We start from the raw sequence: 27,565 nt of genomic DNA, 5'->3' as shown, positions 1-27,565 counted from the left end.
AGCAAGGATTCGTTGGTGAAATCAGCCATTCTCCAAGCACTGGGGATCGCAAGGCAACTAGAATAGGAGCAGATGCGACCAGCCAGTACCGATGTCAGCAGCAGAATCGTTTTTGTTGTTCTTGATTCGCCGGTACTCTTCCGGCTCGGGTCTTTTCCAGATGGTGACCCGGCCTTGGCGCCCTGTCGTGGGAGAGTCTTGAGACCTATGTCTCCCATGGGAGGAGGTACAAGTACCTCCTCATCTTCGGGACCAACTGTCCCCAGGCCCCATTCCCCGCCCTCACGGGGCTCGTAGAGTGAAATTAGGCCTCTGGTCTGCTATCTGCTCTGCCCCATGGGGGCTCGTGAGAGTGGCAGTCGCGTGAGCTGCAGGTGGTAGCAAGCTCTGGCTCTGGCACCTTCCCCGCCCTAAGAGAGCTCGTGGTTTTTCTTCTTGATTCGCCGGTATTCTCCCGGCCCGGGCCTTCTCCAAGTGGTGGCCCGGCCTTGGCTCCCTGTCTGGGGAGTGTCTGAGACCTAAGTCTGCCATGGGAGGAGGCACAAGTACCCCCTCATCTTTGGGACCAACTGTCCCCAGGTCTAGCCACATTCCCCGCCCTCACGGGGCTCATAGGGAGAAGTTAGGCCTCTCTGGTCTGCCATCCCCGCCTCAAGGGGGATAATGGGCATGACAGTCTTGTGAGCTGCCAGCTCTGGCTCAGGCACCTACCCTGCCCTAGAAGGGCTGGGCATGGTGTCGATCTCGTGGTTTTTGACTTTAACCTCAGGTTACTAATAAAACCCGGTTATTAATCTTAAAGCAATGATCTTTATGCTAATTAAACATTTTTGAATAAAAACATCATAACAAAGTTCTAAAGCGAAACTATAATTAAATAATTCAAAAATGTCTTTTAATATAAAAAAAATAATCAAACTATACTCGAAAAAATTGATAAATACATAAATTTTATCTTGGGTCTTGAGGGTAACCTGAACAATAATTAATCAACTCTGCACCAGTAGACAGAAGCGATCAATTCTTCTAAATTTTCGAAGAGAAAGAGAAGGTTGTTATCCACTACGTCAGACACACGAACATGTTATCTTGCGCCTCATTAACCCAGTTTTACGACTGTCAACATTTTATTGAGAGGGTGAAAATGAGAAGATTTCTTTGAGTCATAACCCTGCGAGGGTTAATGTAACAATCCAGGATAACCTAGGATTGTTAACCTGATTGGGTTAATATTCCAGGATAACCTATGAGTGTTATTTAATATATATAATCCAGGATAACCTATGAGTGTTATTTAATATATATAATCCAGGGTAACCTAAGAATGTTATTTAATATAATATATAACCCAGGATAACACAAGACTGTTAATCTGAGAGGATTAATAACGAAGGATAATCCGAGTTTGATAACCTGGGAGGGTTGACCCAGGATTACCCAAGAATGTTAACCTGGGAGGATTAACAACCGAGGATTGTTAACCTGAGAGAGTTAATAACCCAGGATTGTTAACTTGGGAGGGTTACTAATCCAAGATGGTTAATCTGGAATGGTTAGTAACACAATATTATTACCCTGAGTGTTAATAACCCAAGTTTATTAACCGGAGGGTTAATTGCTTAAGATTGTTAACTAGTAAGGGTTAGTAACACATTGTTAACCTGGAAGGCTTAATAACCCAATAACTCAAGATAATTAACCGGGGAGGGTTAATAACCCAAGCTTTCTAACCTAGTAGGGTTAATAACCAAGACTGTTAGCATGGGAGGGTTAATAGCTCAAAATTGTTAATTTGTAAGGGTTAATAACACATTAACCTGGAAGGGATAATAATACTTTGTTAAACTGGAATGGTTAAAACCCAGGATAGCCGAACATTGTTAACTTAGGAGGGATAACCTAGGATTTTTAACTTAAGACCCCTCAAGAGAGGTTCCTTGACGCTGGTGAGGGGCTCTTGATCTAGGGAATTGGATCTGTGCTCCAGTTCCCTGAATTGAACCTGAATACCTTACATCCCCCCTCCACCTGCGCTGTATAAGCCTACGGGTTTAGCGCTCCCCCATGATTATAATAAGACGGTTAATAACCAAGGATAACCTAAGATTGTTAACCGGGGGAGGGTTAACAGCTCAGGATATCCCACGACTGTTAACATTGAAGGGTTAATAACCCAGGATAACCCAAGTTTGTTAACTCGGGTTAATATCTCAGGTTATCCCAATATTGTTAACATTGGAGTGTTTATAACCCAAGATTGTTAACATTGGAGTGTTTATAACCCAAGATTGTTAACTTGGAAGGGTTATTAACCCAGGGAAACTTAAGAATGTTAACATGGAGGGTATAATAACCTCAGAGGGATAAAAACCCAAGATTGTTAATCTAGTCTTCTTTCTTCCAGGAAGGGGAGGAGGGGCTCCTTGGTGCTTTGGATCTGAGGAATTGAACCTTTTGGTTTTCCTCCTCCGATCGAGCCTAATTACCCCCAACCCCCCTTTACTATTCAATCCTTCCCATCCCTCCTTTCCCTTCCTTGTCCTTTCTCCATTCCTCCCCTCTCCTTTTCCTGCTTTTGGCCTTTGGGGTCTTACCCTCTGAAATTCTAACTCCTAGCTCGGGGATAGTGTCGATATCCATCCCATTCCTTTGAGGTCCCCAGTGGTGGTGGTGTTTGTCGGGAATTTGGAGCATCTGGGTATGTTCCGTTCACTCTCCGTTCACTCTCCGTTCACTCTCCGTTCACTCTCCATTCACTCTCCGTTCACTCTCCATTCACTCTCCGTTCACTCTCCGTTCACTCTCCATTCACTCTCCGGAGTTCCGTGGGTGGCTCAAGGGTCTACCTGGAGGTTATTCCGGGGATCAACGCCCCCCGCGGCCCGGTCCACGACCAGACCTCCAGGGGCGGTGTTAGCGAAATCATCTTTTTTTTTGGCCCAATTTCGATTAGATATTTACATTGATTTATGCAGCATATAAAAACCTACACACTGTGTTTGTAGTGACTTTTTGCTTTAAAGATAGAAAAAATAAATGAGGAAGATATACAATGCTCTAGTTAACATCACATGAAAGATAAAGGATAGATAATTGTTAACTCAATTCGCTTGAGAGAAAATGTCAGTAGATTCCATAATAAAAATGTTGAAGTTTGCCTTTTTTTTTGGGGGGGGGAGGGGAAAATCAATAAAAACAAAGCTGTAAAAAATATTGCAAATCCTCAATGGGTTTTAGTAGAACCATCATTACTCAACACCGTTTGCAAAAATCATGACACTCCTATTAATAATTTTTGCAAAAAATGGAACACAATGTAAATAACTTATCTCTGAGTTATTCACAAATTGTTTTCTGTAACATTGTGTGGTTACTGCGTGCCAAATCTCAGTGTTACACACATCCTCACTTGTTGAGACCCCACAGGCCATTGAGGTGTCATGAGTCCGTGCACTTGAATGAGTCCTCAGAGATGTTGCTATGTAGTGTATTTTGAATCAACCAATCATAAAAATCGTAATTTTTGGAGAGAAAAAAACATTAATTGCCATCCTGTCTTTTTCATGAGAGCAAGAAAAAAAAAGTACTTTAAGGAATAACATACTTTGAAATATGATAGTAACAAGCTGATTACATCAAAATGTTGCACTATTTTTCGGTAAAAAATATTATTTTCCATAATTTTTCAATGTTCCTTTCTTTATTACTCCAAAAATACTAGCACATCCCTCAAGGTGTCCTTCGGATGACGGGTGTATTTCTGGAGGCTGCCTGTCGGTTCTGGGAGGTGGTGGCCGATGGAGGTATGCCTTGTAGCAGACTTTCGGCTGCCCTTTCTTGTCCACCGATGTGGCTATGTGCATGTGAGGCTACTATCCTGGATAGCTTTACTGGCGTCAAGGGTAGGGTGTGGCATAGGTTCCATGTAGCATCTGCATTGCTGGCTGCACTGAGGGCCCACTTTGGTGCAGAAGGGAATATACATTCCCTTTCATTCCTCCAGGGAGCTATCCCTCAACATTCTCCCCACCCCCTTTCCCTTTTTCTCCCCTTTCTTTTTTTAAATAAATAAATACAAAAATAAATAAAGGAGAAGCTTATGGAAACCAATAGCCATAATTTGCCTACTCTGGGACCCTTTCCAGCAGCACCTCCTACAGACCCTGGAACTCATTTGAACCATTCTTAAAATCTTTCTTCCAATCCAGTACCTCCTCCGTGTAACGTTCTGTTACTCTCCTCTGGTACCGTGGTCCCAAATGACCCTTTAAACACTTCTAACCTCCGAGCAACTTTGACTACGATCCCAAATTCTCCACATACAGTGCGTCGATTTTCGGATCTTACACAAGACTCTGGACGGCCCGGTTCTAACCTTCCGTCCAAACAACCTCGACCTGTCACTGATGATCCTACCTTAGTTTCCTCTCAAGCTTCTAAGAAACGTACAACTAAGCAATTCCTCCCCTTATGCTCAATGTCATTCTTTGAATATATTCTTTACCCTTTAACCAAATTCTCCTAATGACTATATTTCCGACCACATTGTCTGCAAGGCACTCCTTTGCCATGTTGGGAGAACATTTCCTTCCACGTACTTAAGAGTGGCACACGCCTTGTCACAGTTCAAAATGCAGAGCAGGAACACAACCTTTCGCTTCTTGACGACATACCAGTAACGATTCCCAAGCATGTCTCCCTAAATTCTTGCTCTGGATCAGTTGTACTTCCACATACAATCGTACAACGTGACTTTCTCGGGTGCAATGACGGCATTCTGGAGCAATTCGAAATCGAGAATCTCTCGATCATTAAAGTTTACACTTGCATACTCCCTGCCCGCGGGCGGAGGCGCTATGCCGGGAATTGCCACCGTCTGTTTACTTCGTGGAACAACGCCTACAAGTGAGGGAGGTGATCGCTACTCCGCAACAATATCGAAAATCCTGGCACTCCGGCCACCCGGTGGAATATTTCAGGTCAGGGGCAGAATGCCCTATCTGTGGTGCAGTTGACCATAGCACTCCGTCCTGCAGTCATCCTCCTCTTTCCTTAACTGCATAGAGGCGCACCTGGCCTATTCTCGCCATTGCCCGATTTCCTTAAGAGAAAGGGAGGTCTGTTGTCTTTAAGAGAAAGAGATCATCTCTTAGGCCATGGCAGTTTCCCATCTCCGCCTGCAAGGAAGACTTCCATGGCTCTCTTATTACAGGGTCGCTTGACGGCCCTATATTTCCGTGGTGCCTGTTTCCAAAATCGTGTCTGTGCCCCTTACTTCCGCAGTCAACTCAGTGTCCAACACTTTAGCGGTCCTGGGCTCTGAGGTTCCAATCTTATCATCTTTTGCCTTCTTCACCTTCCCACTCACATATTACAATGTCTCAGCGCCTCCAATCTAAATCGATGCTATACGTTCCTTTTCCAAAGTCTACATCTTCATTTATGTCTAAATCTCCTTCAACCCCTAGACCACTTGACATTCCAAAACGTTCTTCTCTCCTTATCTCTAAGTCTAGGCCTTTACCTAGAGATGCATCTGATACTGTTGTGGAGGTTCATACACCTCCAAGTACAGTTGCTACCTCGCCTGTTCCTCTGAAAATTTCTGCCTGCCAGGACACCTCTAACCTTTCTTTGGTGTCTTCTGTTGTCTCTCCATTTTTTTTACCCAAACTACGTCTTCCTCTCTGCCTTTTCTCTCGTCTGAGACTATCGTGGCCATCTCTGATTTTATTAAGGAGACAACACCAATAACGGACACCGGTCCACCCCTGGCACTTCACATCCTCGCCTTCACATCGCCTTTATTTACATCATTCCAATACTTTACTCCTTACTAGTTTCCCATTGCCTCCGCATGTTGACTCGACTGACCTTCGTGGTCTGTAAAGTTACTGTTATGCTCTCTTAGCCGATCATGGCTTACAGTGGAATATTCGAGGCCTCAGAGGTAATCGAGGTGAGATTCAAGTATTGCTCTGTTTTTTCCTGTTTGTGTCTGGTTGTAGGAACCAAAATTGTGCTCTGCTGTTTTCTTTCCCATCTCGAGCTATATCTTAATACATTCATCGGATCCTTTTCCCGATGGGACTTTTAATAAAAGTGCATTTCTCGAGCGCCACGGTATACCACATTCTTGGGCCCTTGTCCATAATTCGCTGCATTACACTACAACCCGCATCTACTTGGACAAGTGGTATACAGTCTGCTCATTATATCTTTCTCCTCAGTCATTATCTATTACGGATGTGGCATCTCCGATTTCCTCCCTACCTCCTCCTCTAATCAGGTGATTTTAATGCTCCTCATTTCGTCTGAGAAGGGTTTCCTGTGACTCGTGGCGATCAGTTAGATGCTCATCTCACCTCTCTTGCCCTCCATGTTTTAAATACGGATACTCTCACTCATTTCGACCCTCGCACTCAAAATCTCTCTTGCATAGATCTTTTAATTTGCTCCTCTTCAACTACACTCGACTTTATCTGGTCAGTGCTCCCGGATTTACATGATATCGATCATTTTCCTTTTATCTCATACGTGTTCTGGACCTCCTCGTAGCCAACCTTGGCAGTTTATACTGGCGAACTGGGCCATTTATTCGGGTCAAACTGTTTTTAGTGAAGAAACTTCTCCCTTATCCTCAATATTTTTGTCCTCGGTTTGAACCACAACCTCGAATACAATCCCACAAACCTCAGGCTGCCCTACATGCCATTCGAGAAACTAAACTCACTTATTGACAGGATTATGTTTCTACCGTCACTTTGACTTTCTCTTTGAATGCAGCTTGGAAAAAAGTAAAGAAATTAATTGGCAAATAATCTCCAGATCCGGGTCTTGAAGTTGCCACAGAAATTAGAAATCATCTAATAGAGTCCTATTTCTCAGGGGCTCTATCTATGCCCCTCGTTTCTTTCCTTCAAGTCTACCAGAGAGTTACTTCCTTTAGATTTTTTTCTAACAGAGAAGAGTCTGATAATGCGACTTTTACTCTTCTAGAACTAGAGTCAAAACTGTATGCTTGCCGATCGTCGGCAGCTTGGCCTTATGGCAATCGTACTTGTATGCTTCAGCATTTACATCTCTCAGCCCTCGCAGTCCTCTTACGTCTTTTTAATCTTATTTGTTCGTAAGGGGTTCTTCCCCAGCTGTGGAAAACTGCCTTTGCTGTGCCTTCTCGTAAACCAGGTACTTTGGGCCGGGATGCCTCACACTATTATCCCATTGCTTTCACCAGCGCAGTTTGCAAGTTGATGGACCGTTTAGTAAATAGACGTTTGATATGGTATTTAGAGACACACAATAGACTCTCCACTCGTCAATTTGGCTTTCGTAAAGACAGCTCTACTATTGACCCCTTACTCCGTTTATATACCTGTGTTCGTAATGTCTTTGCTAGTAACCACTCAGTCACTGCAGTCTTTTTTGATATTGAAAAGGCATATGACCCTACTTGGAGATATAACATTTTGGCCTAAACTCATTGCTTAGGCCTCCTAGGCAGTCTATCATTTTTCCTTAAAGAAATTCTTATCTGAGAGACATTTCCGTGTCCGGGATAATAATTCGCTTTCCCCGGACTTTGTCCAAGCTGAAGGTGTCCCGCAGGGATGTGCGCTTAGCACCACTTTTTTTCATCTTGCTATAAATGATCTGGCCTCTGTTCTTCCATCAAATATTTGGTCATCACTTTGTCAATGACTTTGCTATAGCCTGTGCAGGTGCTGACTGTTTCCTATTATCAGAATACTGTCAACCGTGTTTCAACATTGTTTACACGGTATTCTCACTGCAGCTTTATGTAAGCCGCCTTCTACTAATCTTCCTAGACGATATATCACTGCCCTTAAGGACCTCACCAATGACCCAAATATTATCTTCACCACCGCCGACAAAGGAGGTGGAGTCGTTATACTCAACACCAGTGACTACAGATGAATGGTTCACAGAACCGACACGTTGATAAATTAGACACATGTGCAACTCTTGGGTATCTTTATTAAGGAAACTGACCACATCGACTCAAGGTTGAGGGACTGATTACCTCATTCTCCTCCTGTTCTTCAAGTTTCTCCTGTGTATGGACTGATGAAGCCACCGTGTGGCGAAACGTTTCCTTAATAAAGATACCCAAGAGTTGCACATGTCTAATTTATCAACCAGTGACTACAACACCAAAATGATGGACCCTTTGAATGACCAGTCTACATACGAACCAATCAACACACAACAGTGGGAGACACTCGCCAAAGATTTCCTATACAAAACCAGACAAATACTCAAACGTACTAGTGAAGGGAAGAAACTTCTGTACTTGATACCCAGCAACCCTAAACCAGCACACATGTATGGTTTACCCAAGACCCATAAACATAATATTTCTCTCAGACCAATCACATCAGGTATAGGCAGTGTACCACACAAACTAGCCGGAGTTCTTGCCAAACATCTTTCCTGCCTTCTGGGGACCATCAGCCTCGCTCATTCAGGTGACCTCAATCGCATCAGAAACCTCTCTATCCGAAACAAGATACTATTAAGTAAACCATACCCCCGGCCGGGATTGAACCCGCGGTCATAGAGTCTCAAAACTCCAGCCCGTCGCGTTAGCCACTAGACCAGCTAGCCACAATAAGATTCATCCAACTAGGTATATTTCTACACCATAGGAAAGTTAGCACAGGCACCTCTGTGACCACAAATGCAAGTTTTTACAGACGAATCTCCAGCTAGCGTGGCCGTGACGAACTCTAGCTCAAGTCCCTTCACTGCCGTCAACATGACTCAAGAAATCGTAATGACACGATTGCAAATAAACCATACCCCCGGCCGGGATTGAACCCGCGGTCATAGAGTCTCAAAACTCCAGCCCGTCGCGTTAGCCACTAGACCAGCTAGCCACAATAAGATTCATCCAACTAGGTATATTTCTACACCATAGGAAAGTTAGCACAGGCACCTCTGTGACCACAAATGCAAGTTTTTACAGACGAATCTCCAGCTAGCGTGGCCGTGACGAACTCTAGCTCAAGTCCCTTCACTGCCGTCAACATGACTCAAGAAATCGTAATGACACGATTGCAAATAAACCATACCCCCGGCCGGGATTGAACCCGCGGTCATAGAGTCTCAAAACTCCAGCCCGTCGCGTTAGCCACTAGACCAGCTAGCCACAATAAGATTCATCCAACTAGGTATATTTCTACACCATAGGAAAGTTAGCACAGGCACCTCTGTGACCACAAATGCAAGTTTTTACAGACGAATCTCCAGCTAGCGTGGCCGTGACGAACTCTAGCTCAAGTCCCTTCACTGCCGTCAACATGACTCAAGAAATCGTAATGACACGATTGCAAATAAACCATACCCCCGGCCGGGATTGAACCCGCGGTCATAGAGTCTCAAAACTCCAGCCCGTCGCGTTAGCCACTAGACCAGCTAGTTTGGACGTAAATTCTCTCTTCACTGAAGTACCTACCACACAAGCCATTGACGTTCTACGACGTATTACACCTCGCTCTAAGCCTATATATGCCCTCTGTGTCCATATATTGTTTGTAACGGCTTGATAAAGCTCCCGAAGAGCGAAACGTTGTTTTCCACTGGGCCACAAGCTTGGGTTTAAATTCTGTTGTGCTAAAATACACCAAATTACTTTCACCAGACCATACCACGGGCGGGGTTAGAACCCGCGATCAGAGAATCTCAAAACTCAAGACTTTCTGAACGCGGGTTCTAACCCCGCCCGTGGTATGGTTTGTTTGCAATCGTGTCATTACGATTTCGTGAGCAACTTTCACCAAACGTTCTGTTGTCTTTGATACTCCACTAGACTTGTATGGCTCCCGTATTCCTGAACGTGATACGATCAGATTTCTCTGCCTTCTGTATGTTCGCCGGCTTTCCTGGAAACCTCACATTACTCCCTGAAAGCAACATACCACAGCCGGCTGAACCTCTTTAAAACCGTTGCTTATCTTTCGTGTGGGGTGGAACTTCGACTGCTTTAATTTTATCGAATATATCCTGCATCCTCTCCTGCAACTCTTTCTAAACTTGATCCCGTCCATCATCAGGGATTACGTTTATGTCATTAGCTCTAACCCTGTCGAGAGCTTATATGGTAATGGGCATCGGTGTGATGCCCATTACCTCCGTTATTTTGTCATATCTAATGACCTCGATCTTTCAACATACAGGATAGTAACGAACATTAGTAGAGGTCCATTATTTGTTCGCCACCCCAGTTTACTCCGTCCTTTTTCTCTTCATTTTCACTTGCTCATGACTTCTCTTCAGTTGCCCCCTTTATATGTCCATCTAGACTTAAGAAATCGTAATGACACGATTGCAAACAAACCATACCCCCGGCCGGGATTGAACCCGCGGTCATAGAGGCTTTAGAACCCAGGATAACCCACAAAAAAACCTGGCAATATGGCTTAGCAGGTATCCCAAACGGGGTAACTAAAGTGATCGACATGTTTCCCATTTTTCATTCTTCCTTCTGCTTTTCAACTTTCAAAACTGGTGTACGGTAACTAGGACTAGATTCTTGGAACAACTGGCATGTGAGGGTGCTCCATGAACGAAGTTATTGACTGCACTGTTAGCTGTAGTTCTGATCATTATTCTGTAGAATACAAGCATTGTAGCTGTAGTTTTGGTTATTATTCTGTAGAATACAAGTGTTGTAGTTGTAGTTTTGATTATTGTTCTGTAGAATATAAATACAGTAGCTGTTGATCTGATCAATTTTTGTGCATAATTGACTTTATTCTTAAATATAAGAATGTCGCGCACACTAAGCTTACAGCTTAATTCCAGTAAACTGATCAAGTTTTACTTAAAGAAAAAGTTAGGATTAATTTTGGGTGGCCTGGTGGCTAAAGCTCCCGCTTCACACACGGAGAGCCCGGGTTCGATTCCCGGCGGGTGGAAACATTCCGACACGTTTCCTTACACCTGTTGTCCTGTTCACCTAGCAGCAAATAGGTACCTGGGTGTTAGTCGACTGGTGTGGGTCGCATCCTGGGGGACAAGATTAAGGACCACAATGGAAATAAGTTAGACAGTCCTCGATGACGCACTGACTTTCTTGGGTTATCCTGGGTGGCTAACCCTCCGGGGTTAAGAATCCGAACGAAATCTTATCTTATGTTATCTTAGATCCCCCCTTTTTTCAGGGGTGAGGGGTGAAACTGGAACAGTTTAATTGCTGGTGTTAATACTATAGTTTCTAATTGCTCCGTCTATCTTTCAAGCTTTCCAAGCTGACTGCTGGATAGTGTAATCTGAGTGGCACTGAGCTTGATGTGCTCGTATAGTTTAGAATTTTTGGGAGTAATTTCACATGCGCAATTTAAGGATTAAACAAATTTAAAGTATATCTGAGAAATTGTCCAATTTTTATGGGGTATCTTGCCTCCGTACCACATACTCCATTCCTCATACCCAATAATTCTACACCCTATGATGCAATACCCATTGATCTCTTACCCTATTTCATACCCCATGATCCCAAACTTCATGAACCCATACTCCATATCCTATGATCAGTACCCCATGATCTCTCGTCCCATGATCCCATACCCCATGATCCCATACCCCATGATCCCATACCCCATGATCCCATACCCCATGATCCCATACCCCATGATCCCATACCCCATGATCCCATACCCCATGATCCCATACCCCATGATCCCATACCCCATGATCCCGTACCCCATGTTCCCATACCCCATGTTCCCATACCCCATGTTCCCATACCCCATGTTCCCATACCCCATGTTCCCATACCCCATGTTCCCATACCCCATGTTCCCATACCCCATGTTCCCATACCCCATGTTCCCATACCCTATGTTCCCATACCCCATGGCTCATTTTCAAGTAATAATAGACCACTTGTTCTTCAGAGGTCATGGTGGCACCTTCACTATTATTTATGTAGAGCTTTACTAACCATGTTTCACTGTATAGAGCCTTACCAATCATGCTTGTGTAGAGCTTTACCAATCATGTTTCACTGTGTAGAGCATTACCAAGTCATGTTTGACTGTAAAAAGGTTTACCAAGTCATGTTTCACTTTGCATTTTGCTTTATCAAGTCATGTTTCACTCTTTGTAGAGCTTTAACAATCATGTTTCAATTTCTATAGAGCTTTATCAAGTTATGTTTTACTCTGTGTAGAGTTTATCAGACAGAGTTAATTATGGTTATAATGAACTTTAATTAGTATTCAAAATCATTTAATAGACAGCATTCTATGACACTTTATTGCAAGTACAAGAAGTGCAGACAATAGACAATAGATCGATGCTCCAGTATTGGTGGATATGTATGGTTCTTCCTTATGCGATAGACAAAACTTAGTTCAGCACGATAGATGGATTCTGGTAGTGCAGTATTTACGATAGACAAGAGGAAGGTTCTTGATTCACATACACGCTTTACCTCTGGTCCTGTTGAAAATTATAGATTTAGATGATTTAGATATAGATGATGGATTTGTATGATTTTGATGACTGAAGTAGTTTATATTATTTTTGTTACAGATGATTTGATGTAGAATGTATATACACTGGGAGGAGTGTACGTTTCAGTATATATACATTGAGAGATGTGCATATCTCAGTGTATATACACTAAAAGGTGTATATCTCAGAGTATATACATTGGTAGTTCATACTAATCACTGCTTTCGGTATTAAAGTATTCTTGACTGGTGGTGTACAGGTAACATGCAACCTTAATGACCCTCGTGTAGTAGATAGACTTTAAACCCAGTTAACCAACCAACCAGTCTTAATGACCCTTGTATAGTAGACTTCAGTAATTACCTTAATTTTTATAGAGTTATCAGGTGTTTATCTCCTACCAGCATCGTTCATGACCTTGGGTAGTCCCAGTATGGAGTTAATGAGCTCTGAGTTACGTTTGTGTGGTCCTGGGACCACTGTGGACCATGGTCCATGAACAACACGAAGTATCTGGGCCGCCAGCTCCGCCACCACCTGGAAATTGGAGGAAATTCGTTAACGTTACCATCTTGGATCACCTGAGGCCACCTGGGATCACATGGGGCCATCTGAGATCACCTGGGACAACCTAGGAACACCTGGGGCCACCTGGTACTATCTGGCAAAACCTGACACCACCTGAGACGACCTTGGACTATGTGAGGCAACCTGGTGGAAGCTGAGAGCATCTAGGACCACCTGGGGCCACCTGGAACCACCTTAGATCATTTAGAAACACCTAGTATTTAAATAAGCATTCTTACAACACCTGGCACTCAGATAATCTTACACCACCTAACATTCAGATCCTCACTCTTACACCACCAGACATTCAGATACTAATACACCACCTGACACTCAGATATTCTTACACCGTCTGACACTCAGATACTCCTACGTCACCTGACACTAAGATGTTCTTACAGCCCCCGATAATCAGATACTTATATACCGTGACACTCAGATACTCTCTTTTACACCACTCACTTTTACATCACTCACATAAGCACTCTTAAACCACCTGATACTCTGATAGGCACTGTTACACTACTTGACACTCAGAAAGGAACTCCTTCACCACATGAAACTCCAGCATGCTTACACCACCTGACATTCAGATAAGCACTGCATTACACTCTGGAACTCGGGTTACTCACCTCACGCTCAGGATATTTCAGTTCCTGAGCTTCACTGATCGCTGCAGACATGATCACTGCCACCAGCAGTGCTAGCATTGTTGCACTGCGCATTCTGAAAGTTGAAACATTATTTAAGAACCTCAACGGAGTCGTGATTCGACCCCCCGTAATCAGAATTCGACACGTACACTCTGATTATTCTCTCGTATTGAATCTGGTTTAGTGGGATTTGACCTCTATTACAGGATGGATGTTAAGGCTGGTTGGTCTGTTAATCGGACTTAAAGTATATCTACTATAGAAGGATCAGTAAGATTGGTTGGTTAATAGGGTTTAAGGTCTATTACAGGAGGATTATTAAAACTGGTTGATTGGTTAATAGGGTTAATGGGGTCTCTGAACAATTTACTTACATTCCCGTCAGATCAGCAACATCTTGGGATCTCAGTACAGGGAATTCTACGCTTGCCTAACCTTTAAGTATAACCTACTTCCATTTGAAGATTTGTCCAAGGTGATGCCGCCTACGACTGCTTCACCTCACCTGTCTTCAGAATATAAGCTCCTTCGTGCATATGTTGTATTCTTATGAAGACTGATGGACTGATTACATTGGCTGAGGAACTGATTACCTCAAACTCCTTCTGATCTTTACCATTCTCCTTTGTATTGGACTGATGAAGCTACTGATTGGCAAAACGTTTCCTCAGTAAAGATATCCAAGTTTTGTACATGTGTCTCATATATCTACCTGTTGGTGGTTTTATTACTGGCATTTGTGGTAAGCTAATCATTTGACGTTGTGTCTAGAGGATCTACCTCTCTCGCTTTCAGACACAGATACACACACACACACACACACACACACACACACACACACACACACACACACACACACACACACACACAGGATGTTCCAGAGATGGGACACAGCAACAAGGGGTCACAGTTGGAAGTTGAAGACTCGGATGAATCACAGGGATGTTAGGAAGTATTCAGTCACAGAATTGTTAGGAAGTGGAATAGTCTGGGAAGGCAAGATCCATATATAATTTCAAGAAGAGGTATGATAAAGCTCATGGAGCAGGAAAAGTGACCGAGTAGCGGCCAGTGAAGAGGCAGGGGCCAGGAGAGGTGACTCGACCCCTGCAACCACAACTAGGTGAGTACAGTTCCTCGCTGAAGCAACATCACTGCCTGGAAAAACACCGTTCTTCCCTGCTCGTGTTGGTTAGGTTAGGTAAGGTTTGTCAGGAAACAGAACAAGTGTTTCCTGACGAGGGTCTTTGAAGATGACCCGCCTTTGGAGCTTTTGGTCATCTGAACGAGGCCTTCCGCTGGCTTACCGGTTCACCCCTTTAAAAATTATGGTCATTTATAGCCATTTTAATGCTCGTGAGCAGCACAGTGCCAGGTCAGTGAGCAGCACAGTGCCAGGTCAGTGAGCAGCACAGTGCCAGGTCAGTGAGCAGCACAGTGCCAGGTCAGTGAGCAGCACAGTGCCAGGTCAGTGAGCAGCACAGTGCCAGGTCAGTGAGTAGCACAGTGCCAGGTCAGTGAGCAGCACAGTGACAGGTCAGTGAGCAGCACAGTGACAGGTCAGTGAGCAGCACAGTGCCAGGTCAGTGAACAGCACAGTGTCAGGTCAGTGAGCAGCACAGTGTCAGGTCAGTGAGCAGCACAGTGTCAGGTCAGTGAGCAGCACAGTGTCAGGTCAGTGAGCAGCACAGTGTCAGGTCAGTGAGCAGCACAGTGTCAGGTCAGTGAGCAGCACAGTGTCAGATCAGTGAGCAGCACAGTGTCAGGTCAGTGAGCAGCACAGTGTCAGGTCAGTGAGCAGCACAGTGTCAGGTCAGTGAGCAGCACAGTGTCAGGTCAGTGAGCAGCACAGTGTCAGGTCAGGAAGAAGAGCAATAATGACCCTAACTAAGGACTACCAGTAAGTCCTCAGTACAGAACAAAAAAAAAAATACCTACTTACTGCTAGATAAACAATGACAGCAGGTCTAAGGTGACTAACACCCAGGTACCTACTTACTGCTAGATGAACAATTACAGCAGGTGTATTGTGACCAACATCCATGAACCTATTTACTGCTAAGTGAACAGTAATAACAAGTGTCAAGTAACACCCAGGTACCTACTTACTGCTAGGTGAACAATAACAACAGGTGTAAGGTGACTTGCTCATCCATCATAGCTCACCTAGAAATCGAACTCAGAGACCTTCCTTTGCGAGCTGAACACTCCCAAGGAGTAGTAAATTCCACAAATCTCCCTAAAGCTAGCTCCTACCTATCGCCTAATTAACTAGAGATAGAATAGCCTAATCACCAACATTATTTCAGGAGCAGTTCCCTCCTCTTCCAAACAACCTAGTAACACAGACAAGTGGTCCTTCCCACCACCTACTTGCTTATGAGGTGAGGTGCTTAAGTGACGGAGGAAGAAGCCTGACAGTGGAACGTACTGACCAAGACACGCTTTATATATCTTCCCTGGCACCAGCGTGAACCTAGCGACGCATGGCACTCCAGGCACCTGCTACTCAACACCACCTACTAACACTCACGCATCTGTTTACCAGATGTATGGAGATTAATTGCCAGGTACATATTTACTGCTAGATGAAGAGTAACAAGTGTAAGATGATTAACATCCAAGTACCTACTTAGTGCTAGGTGATCAGTGAAAAGAGGTGTAAGGTGACTAACACCCAGGTGCCTATTTCATTACACACACACACACACACACACACACACACACACACACACACACACACACAAATCAGTAAACGAAATGATGGACTTTGTAACAACAAAATGCAAGGAGGCAGAGGAAAGGCTTGTTCCCAAGGGTAACAGAAATAATGGGAAGGACAGAACGAGCCCTTGGTTTACCCGAAGGTGCAGGGAGGCAAAAACTAAGTGCTCTAGAGAATGGAAAAAGTACAGAAGGCAAAGGACTCAGGAGAATAGAGAGATTAGTCGACGAGCCAGAAACGAGTATGCACAGATAAGAAGGGAGGCCCAGCGGCAGTATGAAAATGTCATAGCATCGAAAGTCAAGTCTGACCCGAAACTACTCTACAGCCACATCAGGAGGAAGACAACAGTCAAGGACCAGGTAATCAGGCTGAGGAAAGAAGGTGGGGAGCTCACAAGAAACGACCAGGAGGTATGTGAGGAGCTCAACATGAGATTTCAGGAAGTATTTACAGTGGAGGCTGAAGGGACAACGGGAAGACAAAACAGTGGAGTACAGCAACAAGGGATATACCAACAAGTGTTGGATGAATTACACACAACTGAGGAGGAGGTGGAGAAGCTCCTAAGTGACCTTGATATCTCAAAGGCGGTGGGACTGGACAACATCTCTCTGTGGGTCCTTAGATAGGGAGCAGGGACACTGTGCCACTAACCAAAACCTTTAACACTTCCCTTGAAACTGGGCAACTACCTGAAGTATGGAAGAAGGCAAATGTAGTCCCCATCTTTAAGAAGGGAGACAGAAATGAAGCATTATTAAAATCATCAAGATCCTTCTCCTCAAGATATGCCTTAAGGTCAGGAGGAACATTTCTCAAAAGATCCTCTAACAAAATTAAGGTAATTACATCCTCATAATTGCCTACCACCCCCTTTGAGCGACACCACCTATTTGGAAGTGACATCTTCTCCTTACCATATTCCACCAAAGACTGCCCTGACTGAAACTTTAGTCCTCTAAACTTCTGCCGGTACCTTTCCGGCAACATTTGATAAGCCAGTAAAACTACCTCTTTTAGTTTGATAATCAGAAAAGGCCGATCCCTCTAAAGAACTAACAGCCTGTAACCCTTTACCAACTAATTGGGTTCTCGCTAATGTCGCCCATTCCTTTTCCGGCCAAACTTGGGATTTGGCTGTACTTTCAAATAACAGAAAAAAACTGGTCTGGGTCTTTCTCTAGGAATTTGGTCACAAATTTTATGGCTTTATCCAAATGAAAAACATCTACCCTTGTGTCTGTGTCTGGGTGAGAAGCAAGCTGCCTCTCTTTAGCTCTTTCTTGAGCCCTAAGCTCCTCTAAGGCTCTCTGTTCCTGGATCTTTGTACGTTCAATCCTTAACCGTTCCTTTTCTTCTGCAACTAGGGCTAATTTCATTCGTAAAATTTCTACTTCCTTATCCAGCTCCCTAACATGGGAATTTGATTCAATATCACCTTCCAAATGCATGTCATCCCCAGAATTTTCACTAGTGTCAGCCATTTTGAGAAATAATAGCACCAAATCTTGCTATTATCCACAGAACTTACTGATATAAAATAAAGCACATAGCAAAGTACATACACTGCAGTAGTATATTCACAAGGAGTGATTGTCATGTGATTCCCTAAAATTAAACAGGATTGTACACAAGAAAATCCTGGCAGAAAAAATGGAGCTACTGCACCTGCAAAGGAAAATTATTCCCAGAAAATTAGGTAAATATAACCTCCCCAAAAATCAGCAAGATTGTACCTGCAAGGGAAATTATGCACAAAATATCAGGTATTAATAACACCCTAAAAATCAACAAGATGGCACAGAAAGGTAGATTATTCACAGAGTATTAATTAATAAGAACACCCTAAAAACCAGCAATATTGCAAACAAAGGTAAATTATTATTTTAGTGTGAGTGTTATAGTGAATGCTTCCTCTAACCAACCCAGTAACGAATGATTATTGAATTCCCAGGTTGCAAACTGGAATTACCACCTAAAATTTGATAATTCTCCCATATACAGGCCCCCATGTTATGCAGAAAGGTGGGATAGCTGGGGGCTAGAGCCTTGTCTAAGGGCAAAGGTAAAAGTTACACACATCTCAAGCATAAACAGGCCACCCAGGGCTATCCCAGTCTAAATAGAAAGCGCTAAACCAGTAAGTGTTACTTCAATGGGTTGGTTAACAGAGAGTTAGGCAAAAATCCCAGTTAGGAAAATATATCTATTCATTCAACATAACACTATATACACTAGAAACACCTTAATCCTAAATGCCCAAATGAGGGTACACAAGAAACAGCTGGCTGGAGGTCCAGCCACCATAACCACTAGGCCTAGTCAGCGCCAGACCGTCACTCCACTACAAACCCCATTTCTTATTTCCTCACTCATCCCATAGCACCCTGACCATGTCAGAACCTAGGTGAACATACAGGTATGCCATAGGAGAGCCTATGGCTTGAGTTGGTTAAACAATAGGAGTACACAACTACAAACTTAGCTTAAACACACAGCATCTCTGACGCCAGCCTCCACACCATGCTGATCCCATGTGACTGCCCCCAGCCACGCTTACACCGCATACCCGAAACACACTTGGAAAATAACTACCTAGAAGGATTTCTTTATAATTACAGTTAGTACTTTACAGTGTCCCCAAATGCACATTATGAATTATAAAATTATTATTTACAATTATAACATTCATACTATTATGGCACACTTCTCCACTATATGTACATTACAATGTCATGCAGAACCCTGCATAACAAGACCTAACAGCTCCCTCCACTGCCGTTGCCAGTGCCCCCACCCCAGACCTAGATAAGTGAACCCCATCCCTGGCATACATGTCATTTCTGCCATAAAAGTGGTCCCAGTTGCCAATGAATGTTACCGCATTTTCCTTAAAGTATTTGTCCAGCCAGCAATTGACACCAATTTCCCTGGACAACCATTCGTTTCCAACTCCTCCCCGTGGCAAAATACCACATATGACAGGGTTCCCACCCTTCTTCATAATTATCTCTATTGCTGACCTATACCTGCTAATCAGGTCCTCACTCCTACGTCTGCCAACATCGTTGTCTCCCTCACTGAGGCAGATAATAGGATTGCTCCCATTACCTTTCATGATGTCCAGATGGCTAACAATATCCCCCATCCCAGCCCCAGGAAAATATACCCTGTGCCTCCTCTTCCTGTCCCTTAGACAAAAGGCCCTATCCATAAACTTAACATGACTGTCTCCAACTAAAACAATGTTCTTACCTTCATTTGTGGAATTTGTCGTGACGTTGTAATAAAGTTGGTAGAATTACCGACAATATGTAAAGTAAAAGGACACAAGTGCAACTAATGTGACATTTTATTGTGGCAACGTTTTGCTCTCCAGGAGCTTTATCAAGCTCCTGGAGAGCAAAACGTTGCCACAATAAATTGTCACATTAGTTGCACTTGTGTCCTTTTACTTTACATGTCGTGACGTTCTTGATGGTCTTCATTGGGGTATCAAGGGATGTCTCACTCACGTGCGCCAATGCTCCCTTGGTGCTCGTTGTGACGTTCCCAGTAGACAATCCATATTCGTCTGGTAACACCGAAAATGGGTTGGAAGTCTCCACAGCAATCTTCTGGATCTTCGTTGTTTCCGCCACTCCAACAGACTTCTTGATTTTCAGCTTTGTTCCATGTTGGCCGGCCACTGACCAAGTTCCTCTCTTGACCTGAGGACTCACAATCGCCGTATCTCAAGCTTAGCAACCCTAAGCTCCTGTTTCAGCTGCTGGTACAGTTGCTCAAGAGAGGACATCTTGTGCAGATTTACGGAGAACACACTGGATAGAACTTCACAGAGCTAAGTACATGTCACCACTGAGCTAAGTACACGTCGCCACTGAGCTAAGTACACGTCACCACTGAGTATTAATAAAGGAGATATAAATAAGGTCTTGAGGATATCTCTCCAAGAGAGAACCCGCAGTAATGGATTTAAATTAGACAAGTTTAGATTTAGAAAGGACATATGGAAGTATTGGTTTGGAAACAGGGTAGTTGATGAGTGGAACAGTCTACCTAGTTGGGTTATTGAGGCTAGGACATTGGGTAGTTTCAAATTTAGGTTGGATAAATATACGAGTGAGAGGGGTTGGATTTGAGTGGATAGAGTTATCAGAGCTTATTTCATGGGTAGCATTGAAAATTGGGTTGGACAAATGTTTTGTTAGTAGGATGGATTGTAAAGGACCTGCCTAGTATGGGCCAACAGGCCTGCTGCAGTGATCCTCCTTTATGTTCTTATGATAACATAAGAACATAAGAACGGAGGAACACTGCAGAAGGCCTACTGGCCCATGCCAGGCAGGTCCTTATCAAAACGACTACTACCTAAAGCTTCCCTTGAAATAACTCACGTACCCAATGACACCAATCAAACCCAGCCCCTCCCACTCATATATTTGTCCAGTCTCTTCTTATAGCTACTCAAGGTCCTAGCCTCTATCACCCCACTGGGAAGACTGTTCCACGCATCTACAACTCTGTTAGAAAACCAGTACTTACCTATGTCCTTTCTAAATCTAAATTTATCAACTTAAATCCATTATTCCTGGTTCTTACCTGGTTCGACACCCTCAGTACTTTATTGTCTCCCTTGTTTATGCCCGTCATCCACTTATACACTTCAATGATATCTTCCCTCATTCTACGCCTCTCCAGAGAGTGGAGATTTAAGGCTTTGAGTCTATCTTCATACGGGAGGTTCCTTACACAGTAAATCATTTTAGTCATTCTTCTCTGTATGTTCTCTAATGAGTCTATATCCATCCTGTAGTAAGGGGACCAAAACTGAGCAGCATAATCCAAATGAGGCCTCACTAGTGATGTATAGAGCTGTAAAATAACTTTTGGACCTCTGTTACTTATACTTCTTGAGATGAATCCAAGTAATCTGTTGGCCTTGTTGCGCACACTAAGGCACTGCTGTCTTGGCTTTAGATTTCTGCTTACCATGACTCCCAAGTCTTTTTCATATTCTGTATGACCAAGCTCTACTTCACCTAGATTATACCTTCGAGGGTTATTTTCATTACCAAGGGCAAGTACCTTACACTTATCCACATTAAACTTCATCTGCCATTTTTCAGACCAAGACTTTAATTTGTCCAAATCGTCCTGGAGTTCATTGATATCCTCCTCAGAGTGAATTATACGGCCTATCTTTGTATCATCAGCAAATTTACTCATGTCACTCGTAATCCCTTCATCAAGGTGTGTGTAATCGCCTATATGTATTGGTTGGGGTGAGTCACAGCTCGTGGCCCCGTATGTGTGTGTACTCACCTATATATGGTTGCTGGGGTCGAGTCACAGCTGTCCCGTGTGTGTGAAGGATGTGGAAGTGATAATGTCAAAGAATCTCACATTCAAACATCACAACAATGTTATCATATATGCGAGAAAATATATAGGATGAATATTGAGAACCTTCAAAACTAGGGATGCCAAGCCAATGATTCTCTTCAAATTGCTTTTTTCTCTGAACCCTAACAGCCCCTTTCATGGCAAGCCAAATTGCAGACCTGGAGAATATACAGAGAGCTATCACTGTACGTATAAGTACAATAAAGCACAAATTTCCCGGGAATAGTTGAAGTCCCTTGACCTGTACTCCTTGGAACGTAGGCGAGAAAAATACATGATAATATTCATTTAGAAAATCCTAGAGAGACTAGTCCCAAATATGCAGACGGAAATCACTCCCTATCAAAGGGAGTGATAAGTGTTAGGGGCCCAAGACTGTTCAACTGCCTCCCAGCATACATGAAGGAGATTACTAAAGACCCCTGGCTGTATTAAAGAGGGAGCTGGACAGGCACCTGAAGTCAGTACCCGATCAGCAGAGTTATAGTTAGTACGTTGATTTATGTGCGGCCAGCAGAAACAGTCTGGTTGATCAGGCCCTGATCCACCGTGAGGCCTGATCCTGGACCCCGCCACGGCGGCGTTGACCCCCGGAATACCCTCCAGGTATACTCTAGGTATATGTGGTTGTAGGGGTTGAGTCGCAGCTCCTAGCCCCGTGTAAGTGTGTGTGTGTGTGTGTACTCACCTAGTTGTACTCACCTAGTTGAGGTTGCAGGGGTCGAGTCCAAGCTCCTGGCCCCGCCTCTTCACTGGTCGCTACTAGGTCACTCTCCCTGAACCATGAGCTTTATCGTACCTCTGCTTAAAGCTATGTATGGATCCTGACTCCACTACATCGCTTCCCAAACTATTCCACTTCCTGACTACTCTGTGGCTGAAGAAATACTTCCTAACATCCCTTTGATTCATCTGTGTCTTCAACTTCCAACTGTGTCCCCTTGTTACTGTGTCCAGTCTCTGGAACATCCTGTCTTTGTCCACCTTGGCAATTCCTCTCAGTATTTTGTAAGTCGTTATCATGTCCCCCCTATCTCTCCTGTCCTCCAGTGTCGTCAGGTTGATTTCCCTTAACCTCTCCACATAGGACATACCTCTTAGCTCTGGGACTAGTCTTGTTGCAAACCTTTGCACTTTCTCTAGTTTCTTTACATGCTTGGCTAGGTGTGGGTTCCAAACTGGTGCCGCATACTCCAATATGGGCCTAACGTACACGGTGTACAGGGTCCTGAACGATTCCTTATTAAGATGTCGGAATGCTGTTCTGAGGTTTGCCAGGCGCCCATATGCTGCAGCAGTTATTTGGTTGATGTGCGCTTCAGGAGATGTGCCTGGTGTTATACTCACCCCAAGATCTTTTTCCTTGAGTGATGTTTGTAGTCTCTGACCCCCTAGACTGTACTCCATCTGCGGTCTTCTTTGCCCTTCCCCAATCCTCATGACTTTGCACTTGGTGGGATTGAACTCCAGGAGCCAGTTGCTGGACCAGGTCTGCAGCCTGTCCAGATCCCTTTGTATTTCTGCCTGGTCTTCGATCGAATGAACTCTTCTCATCAACTTCACGTCATCTGCAAACAGTGACACCTCGGAGTTTATTGCTTCCGTCATGTCGTTCACAAATACCAGAAACAGCACTGGTCCTGGGACTGACCCCTGTGGGACCCCGCTGGTCACAGGTGCCCACTCTGACACCTCGCCTCGTACCATTACTCGCTGCTGTCTTCCTGACAAGTATTCCCTGATCCATTGCAGTGCCTTCCCTGTTATTCCTGCTTGGTCCTCCAGTTTTTGCACTAATCTCTTGTGTGGTACTGTGTCAAACGCCTTCTTGCAGTCTAAGAAAATGCAATCCACCCACCCCTCTCTCTCTCTTGTCTTACTGCTGTCACCATGTCATAGAACTCCAGTAGGTTTGTGACACAGGATTTCCCGTCTCTGAAACCATGTTGTCTGCTGGTGATGAGATCATTCCTTTCTAGATGTTCCACCATTCTTCTCCTGACAATCTTTTCCATGATTTTGCATGCTATACATGTCAGTGACACTGGTCTGTAGTTTAGTGCTTCATGTCTGTCTCCTTTTTTAAAGATTGGTACCACATTTGCTGTCTTCCATGCCTCAGGCAATCTCCCTGTTTCGATAGATGTATTGAATATTGTTGTTAGGGGTACACATAGCGCCTCTGCTCCCTCTCTCAGGACCCATGGAGAGATGTTATCTGGCCCCATTGCCTTTGAGGTATCTAGCTCACTCAGAAGCCTCTTCACTTCTTCCTCGGTTGTGTGTACTGTGTCCAGCACATGGTGGTGTACCCCACCTCTCCGTCTTTCTGGAGCCCCTTCTGTCTCCTCTGTGAACACTTCTTTGAATCTCTTGTTGAGTTCCTCACATACTTCACTGTCATTTCTTGTTGTCTCTCCTCCTTCCTTCCTTAGCCTTATTACCTGGTCCTTGACAGTTGTTTTCTTCCTGATGTGGCTGTATAACAGCTTTGGGTCAGATTTGGCTTTTGCTGCTATGTCGTTTTCATATTGACGTTGGGCCTCCCTTCTTATCTGTGCATATTCGTTTCTGGCTCTACGACTGCTCTCCTTATTCTCCTGGGTCCTTTGCCTTCTATATTTCTTCCATTCCCTAGCACACTTGGTTTTTGCCTCCTTGCATCTTTGAGTGAACCATGGGCTCATCCTGGCTTTTTCGTTATTCCTGTTACCCTTGGGTACAAACCTCTCCTCAGCCTCCTTGCACATTGTGACTACATATTCCATCATCTCATTAACTGGTTTCCCTGCCAGTTCTCTGTCCCACTGAACCTCATTCAGGAAGTTCCTCATTCCTGTGTAGTCCCCTTTCCTGTAGTTTGGTTTCATTCGTCCTGGCCTTCCTGCTTCCCCCTCCACTTGTAGCTCTACTGTGTATTCGAAGCTCAAAACCACATGATCGCTGGCCCCAAGGGGTCTTTCATATGTGATGTCCTCAATATCTGCACTACTCAAGGTGAATACTAAGTCCAATCTTGCTGGTTCATCCTCTCCTCTCTCTTGTAGTGTCCCTTACGTGTTGGTACATGAAGTTTTCCAGTACCACCTCCATCATCTTAGCCCTCCATGTATCTTGGCCCCCATGTGGCTCCAAGTTCTCCCATTCGATCTCCTTGTGGTTAAAGTCGCCCATGATCAGGAGCTTTGCCCTGCATGTATGAGCTCTTCTGGCCACTGCAGCCAGTGTGTCAGCCATCGCTCTATTGCTCTCGTCATACTCTTGCCTTGGCCTCCTGCTGTTCTGTGGTGGGTTATACATCACTGCAATTATCACCTTGGGACCTCCAGAGTGAAGCGTTCCCGCTATGCAATCATTTTCTTCTCCGCTGTCTCCTCTCTCCAGCTCATCAAAATTCCATCGGTGTTTGATCAGCAATGCCACTCCTCCCCCCCCCCCCGTTCCTTCTGTCTTTCCTCAGGATCTGGTATCCCGTTGGGAAGATGGCATCTGTTATCATACCTGTAAGCTTGGTTTCTGTGATTGCTATGATGTCTGGTGATGCCTCTTTGACTCTTTCGTGCCACTCCTCCCACTTGTTTGTTATTCCATCAGCGTTTGTGTACCATACCTTCAGTTTCCTTTCCAACACTGTGGTTTGGGGGGCCTGTGGGGGTGGGAGACCTGGTAGCATACTGTGGGATTCTATGGTTGGGGGTTGGGTGGAAGCTGTGGGTATGGATTGTATTGTGTTGGGATGGTGTGATAGGTTGTGGGGTTCTGAGGATAGTTGTGTGTGTGCTTGCTCTTGCTGCTCTGTTCTGCTCTGACTGACCTCTGCTGGTTCCATCCTTGTCTCCTTTCCTAGCTCCTTTCGCTTTTTTGTCCTCTCCCTCAGCTGCTGTCTCTCTTTTTGTGTTCTGTCTCTGTCTAGGAACACCTTCTTGTACTCTTCCGAGCTTCTCAACCGTGGTTTTTCTTGGAGGATCCTGTTCCGCACTGTTTCTGTCCTGAGAATCAGCTTGATCGGTCGGTTTCTCCCCTTCAAGTACCCCCCTATTCTCTGAAAATTTACAATCTCGTCCATGTCTTCTCCCCCTATTTCCGTGATGATTTTCTCAATCTCCTTTCTTTCTTCCTGCCGTCTTTCAGTGTGTGTCCTTTCCTCTCTCTCCCGAAGCCCATGGATAAACACTGATTTTGCCCTTTCCTCCTCCCATTGCCTCTCCCTCTGTGACTCTGGTTCCTGTCTGTATGTGGTCATTTTCTCCCTTGATTTTTCCAGTGGCTCTTGGTAGCATGGTTGTGCCTCAGCATTCGACCTATCTCCCTCTCCATCTGCACCCATCTGCTCTTCCCTTCCACTCCCTGGCCCTTCTTTGCAGGCTGATAGGACCTTAGCATATTTCATATCTCCTTCCTTCCTGTTCAGCCTCTCAGCTTCGTATGGTGTGTCTTCTTTGGTCACTACCCCTGAGACTTGCTTCAGCCTGTTTACCTCAAATTCTAGGACCTTTACCCTGGCTACTGCAGTTTCGACTTGTGCCTCCCAATTCTTCGTCTCCTTCTCCAACCTCTTTTCCCATTTCACAGAGAGCTCTTTCTCCATTTTTTTCAGAAAGCTCTCCTAATTTTCTCTCCCATTCTTGCTCTATCCTTTTCCACTGCTCCTCCATCCATTCCTCCCTACCAGTACCCTGATCCCTGATTCCTGCGAGTCCCAACCATTTTTTTTTTTTTTTAGTAAAAGAGAAAGCGAAAAAGAAAAAGGGGGAGAGAGTGAGAGAGAGGGAGAAAGAGAGAGAAGGGGAGGGTAGAAGGAGGGGAAAAGGGGGAGAAAGTGAGAGAGAGGGAAAAGGTAAGAGAGAGGGGGGAGTGACAAGGGAAGAGAGGGAGAGAGAGAGAAGAGGAAGAGAGAGAGGGGGAGAGAGGGAGGAAGAGGGAGAGAGAGGAAGAGAGAGGAAGAGAGAGAGAAAGAGAAAGAGAGAGAGAAAGAGAGAGAGGAAGAGAGAGAGGAAGAGAGAGAGGAAGAGAGAGAGGAAGAGAGAGAGAGGAAGAGAGAGAGAGGAAGAGAGAGAGAGGAAGAGAGAGGAAGAGAGAGAGAGGAAGAGAGAGAGAGGAAGAGAGAGAGAGGAAGAGAGAGAGAGGAAGAGAGAGAGAGGAAGAGAGAGAGAGGAAGAGAGAGAGAGGAAGAGAGAGAGAGGAAGAGAGAGAGAGGAAGAGAGAGAGAGGAAGAGAGAGAGAGGAAGAGAGAGAGAGGAAGAGAGAGAGAGGAAGAGAGAGAGAGGAAGAGAGAGAGAGGAAGAGAGAGAGAGGAAGAGAGAGAGAGGAAGAGAGAGAGAGGAAGAGAGAGAGAGGAAGAGAGAGAGAGGAAGAGAGAGAGAGGAAGAGAGAGAGAGGAAGAGAGAGAGAGGAAGAGAGAGAGAGGAAGAGAGAGAGAGGAAGAGAGAGAGAGGAAGAGAGAGAGAGGAAGAGAGAGAGAGGAAGAGAGAGAGAGGAAGAGAGAGAGAGGAAGAGAGAGAGAGGAAGAGAGAGAGAGGAAGAGAGAGAGAGGAAGAGAGAGAGAGGAAGAGAGAGAGAGGAAGAGAGAGAGAGGAAGAGAGAGAGAGGAAGAGAGAGAGAGAGAGAGAGAGAGAGGAAGAGAGAGAGAGGAAGAGAGAGAGAGGAAGAGAGAGAGAGGAAGAGAGAGAGAGGAAGAGAGAGAGAGGAAGAGAGAGAGAGGAAGAGAGAGAGAGGAAGAGAGAGAGAG

At 44.6% G+C, this 27,565-nt stretch overlaps 1 protein-coding gene across 1 annotated transcript; it reads right to left on the bottom strand.

The window, feature by feature from the left end:
- Nucleotides 1-12,268: 12,268 nt before the first annotated feature.
- On the bottom strand, nt 12,269-16,130 carry LOC138851565 (pigment-dispersing hormone 1 peptides-like). Its single transcript, XM_070080804.1, has 4 exons — nt 16,077-16,130; nt 13,683-13,776; nt 12,847-13,020; nt 12,269-12,468 (listed from the first exon to the last, which is right to left on the bottom strand). The coding sequence occupies exons 2-3, from the start codon at nt 13,773-13,775 to the stop codon at nt 12,874-12,876; spliced, it is 240 nt and encodes a 79-aa protein (XP_069936905.1). The 5' UTR covers nt 13,776; nt 16,077-16,130; the 3' UTR covers nt 12,269-12,468; nt 12,847-12,873.
- Nucleotides 16,131-27,565: the final 11,435 nt, after the last annotated feature.

This window comes from Cherax quadricarinatus, unplaced genomic scaffold (assembly GCF_038502225.1).
Source record: "Cherax quadricarinatus isolate ZL_2023a unplaced genomic scaffold, ASM3850222v1 Contig1014, whole genome shotgun sequence".
NCBI classification, from domain to species: Eukaryota; Metazoa; Arthropoda; class Malacostraca; order Decapoda; family Parastacidae; genus Cherax; species Cherax quadricarinatus.
The sequence above is the reverse complement of the archived record's forward strand: the minus strand, read 5'-3'. Positions and strand labels throughout refer to the sequence as shown.

Coding starts and splice junctions, on each gene's coding strand:
- LOC138851565 (XM_070080804.1), bottom strand. CDS start 13,775: ATGCGCAGTGCAACAATGCTAGCACTGCTGGTGGCAGTGATCATGTCT. Junction 13,021..13,682: donor TGAAATATCCTGAGCGTGAG/GTGAGTAACCCG, acceptor TCCAATTTCCAG/GTGGTGGCGGAGCTGGCGGC.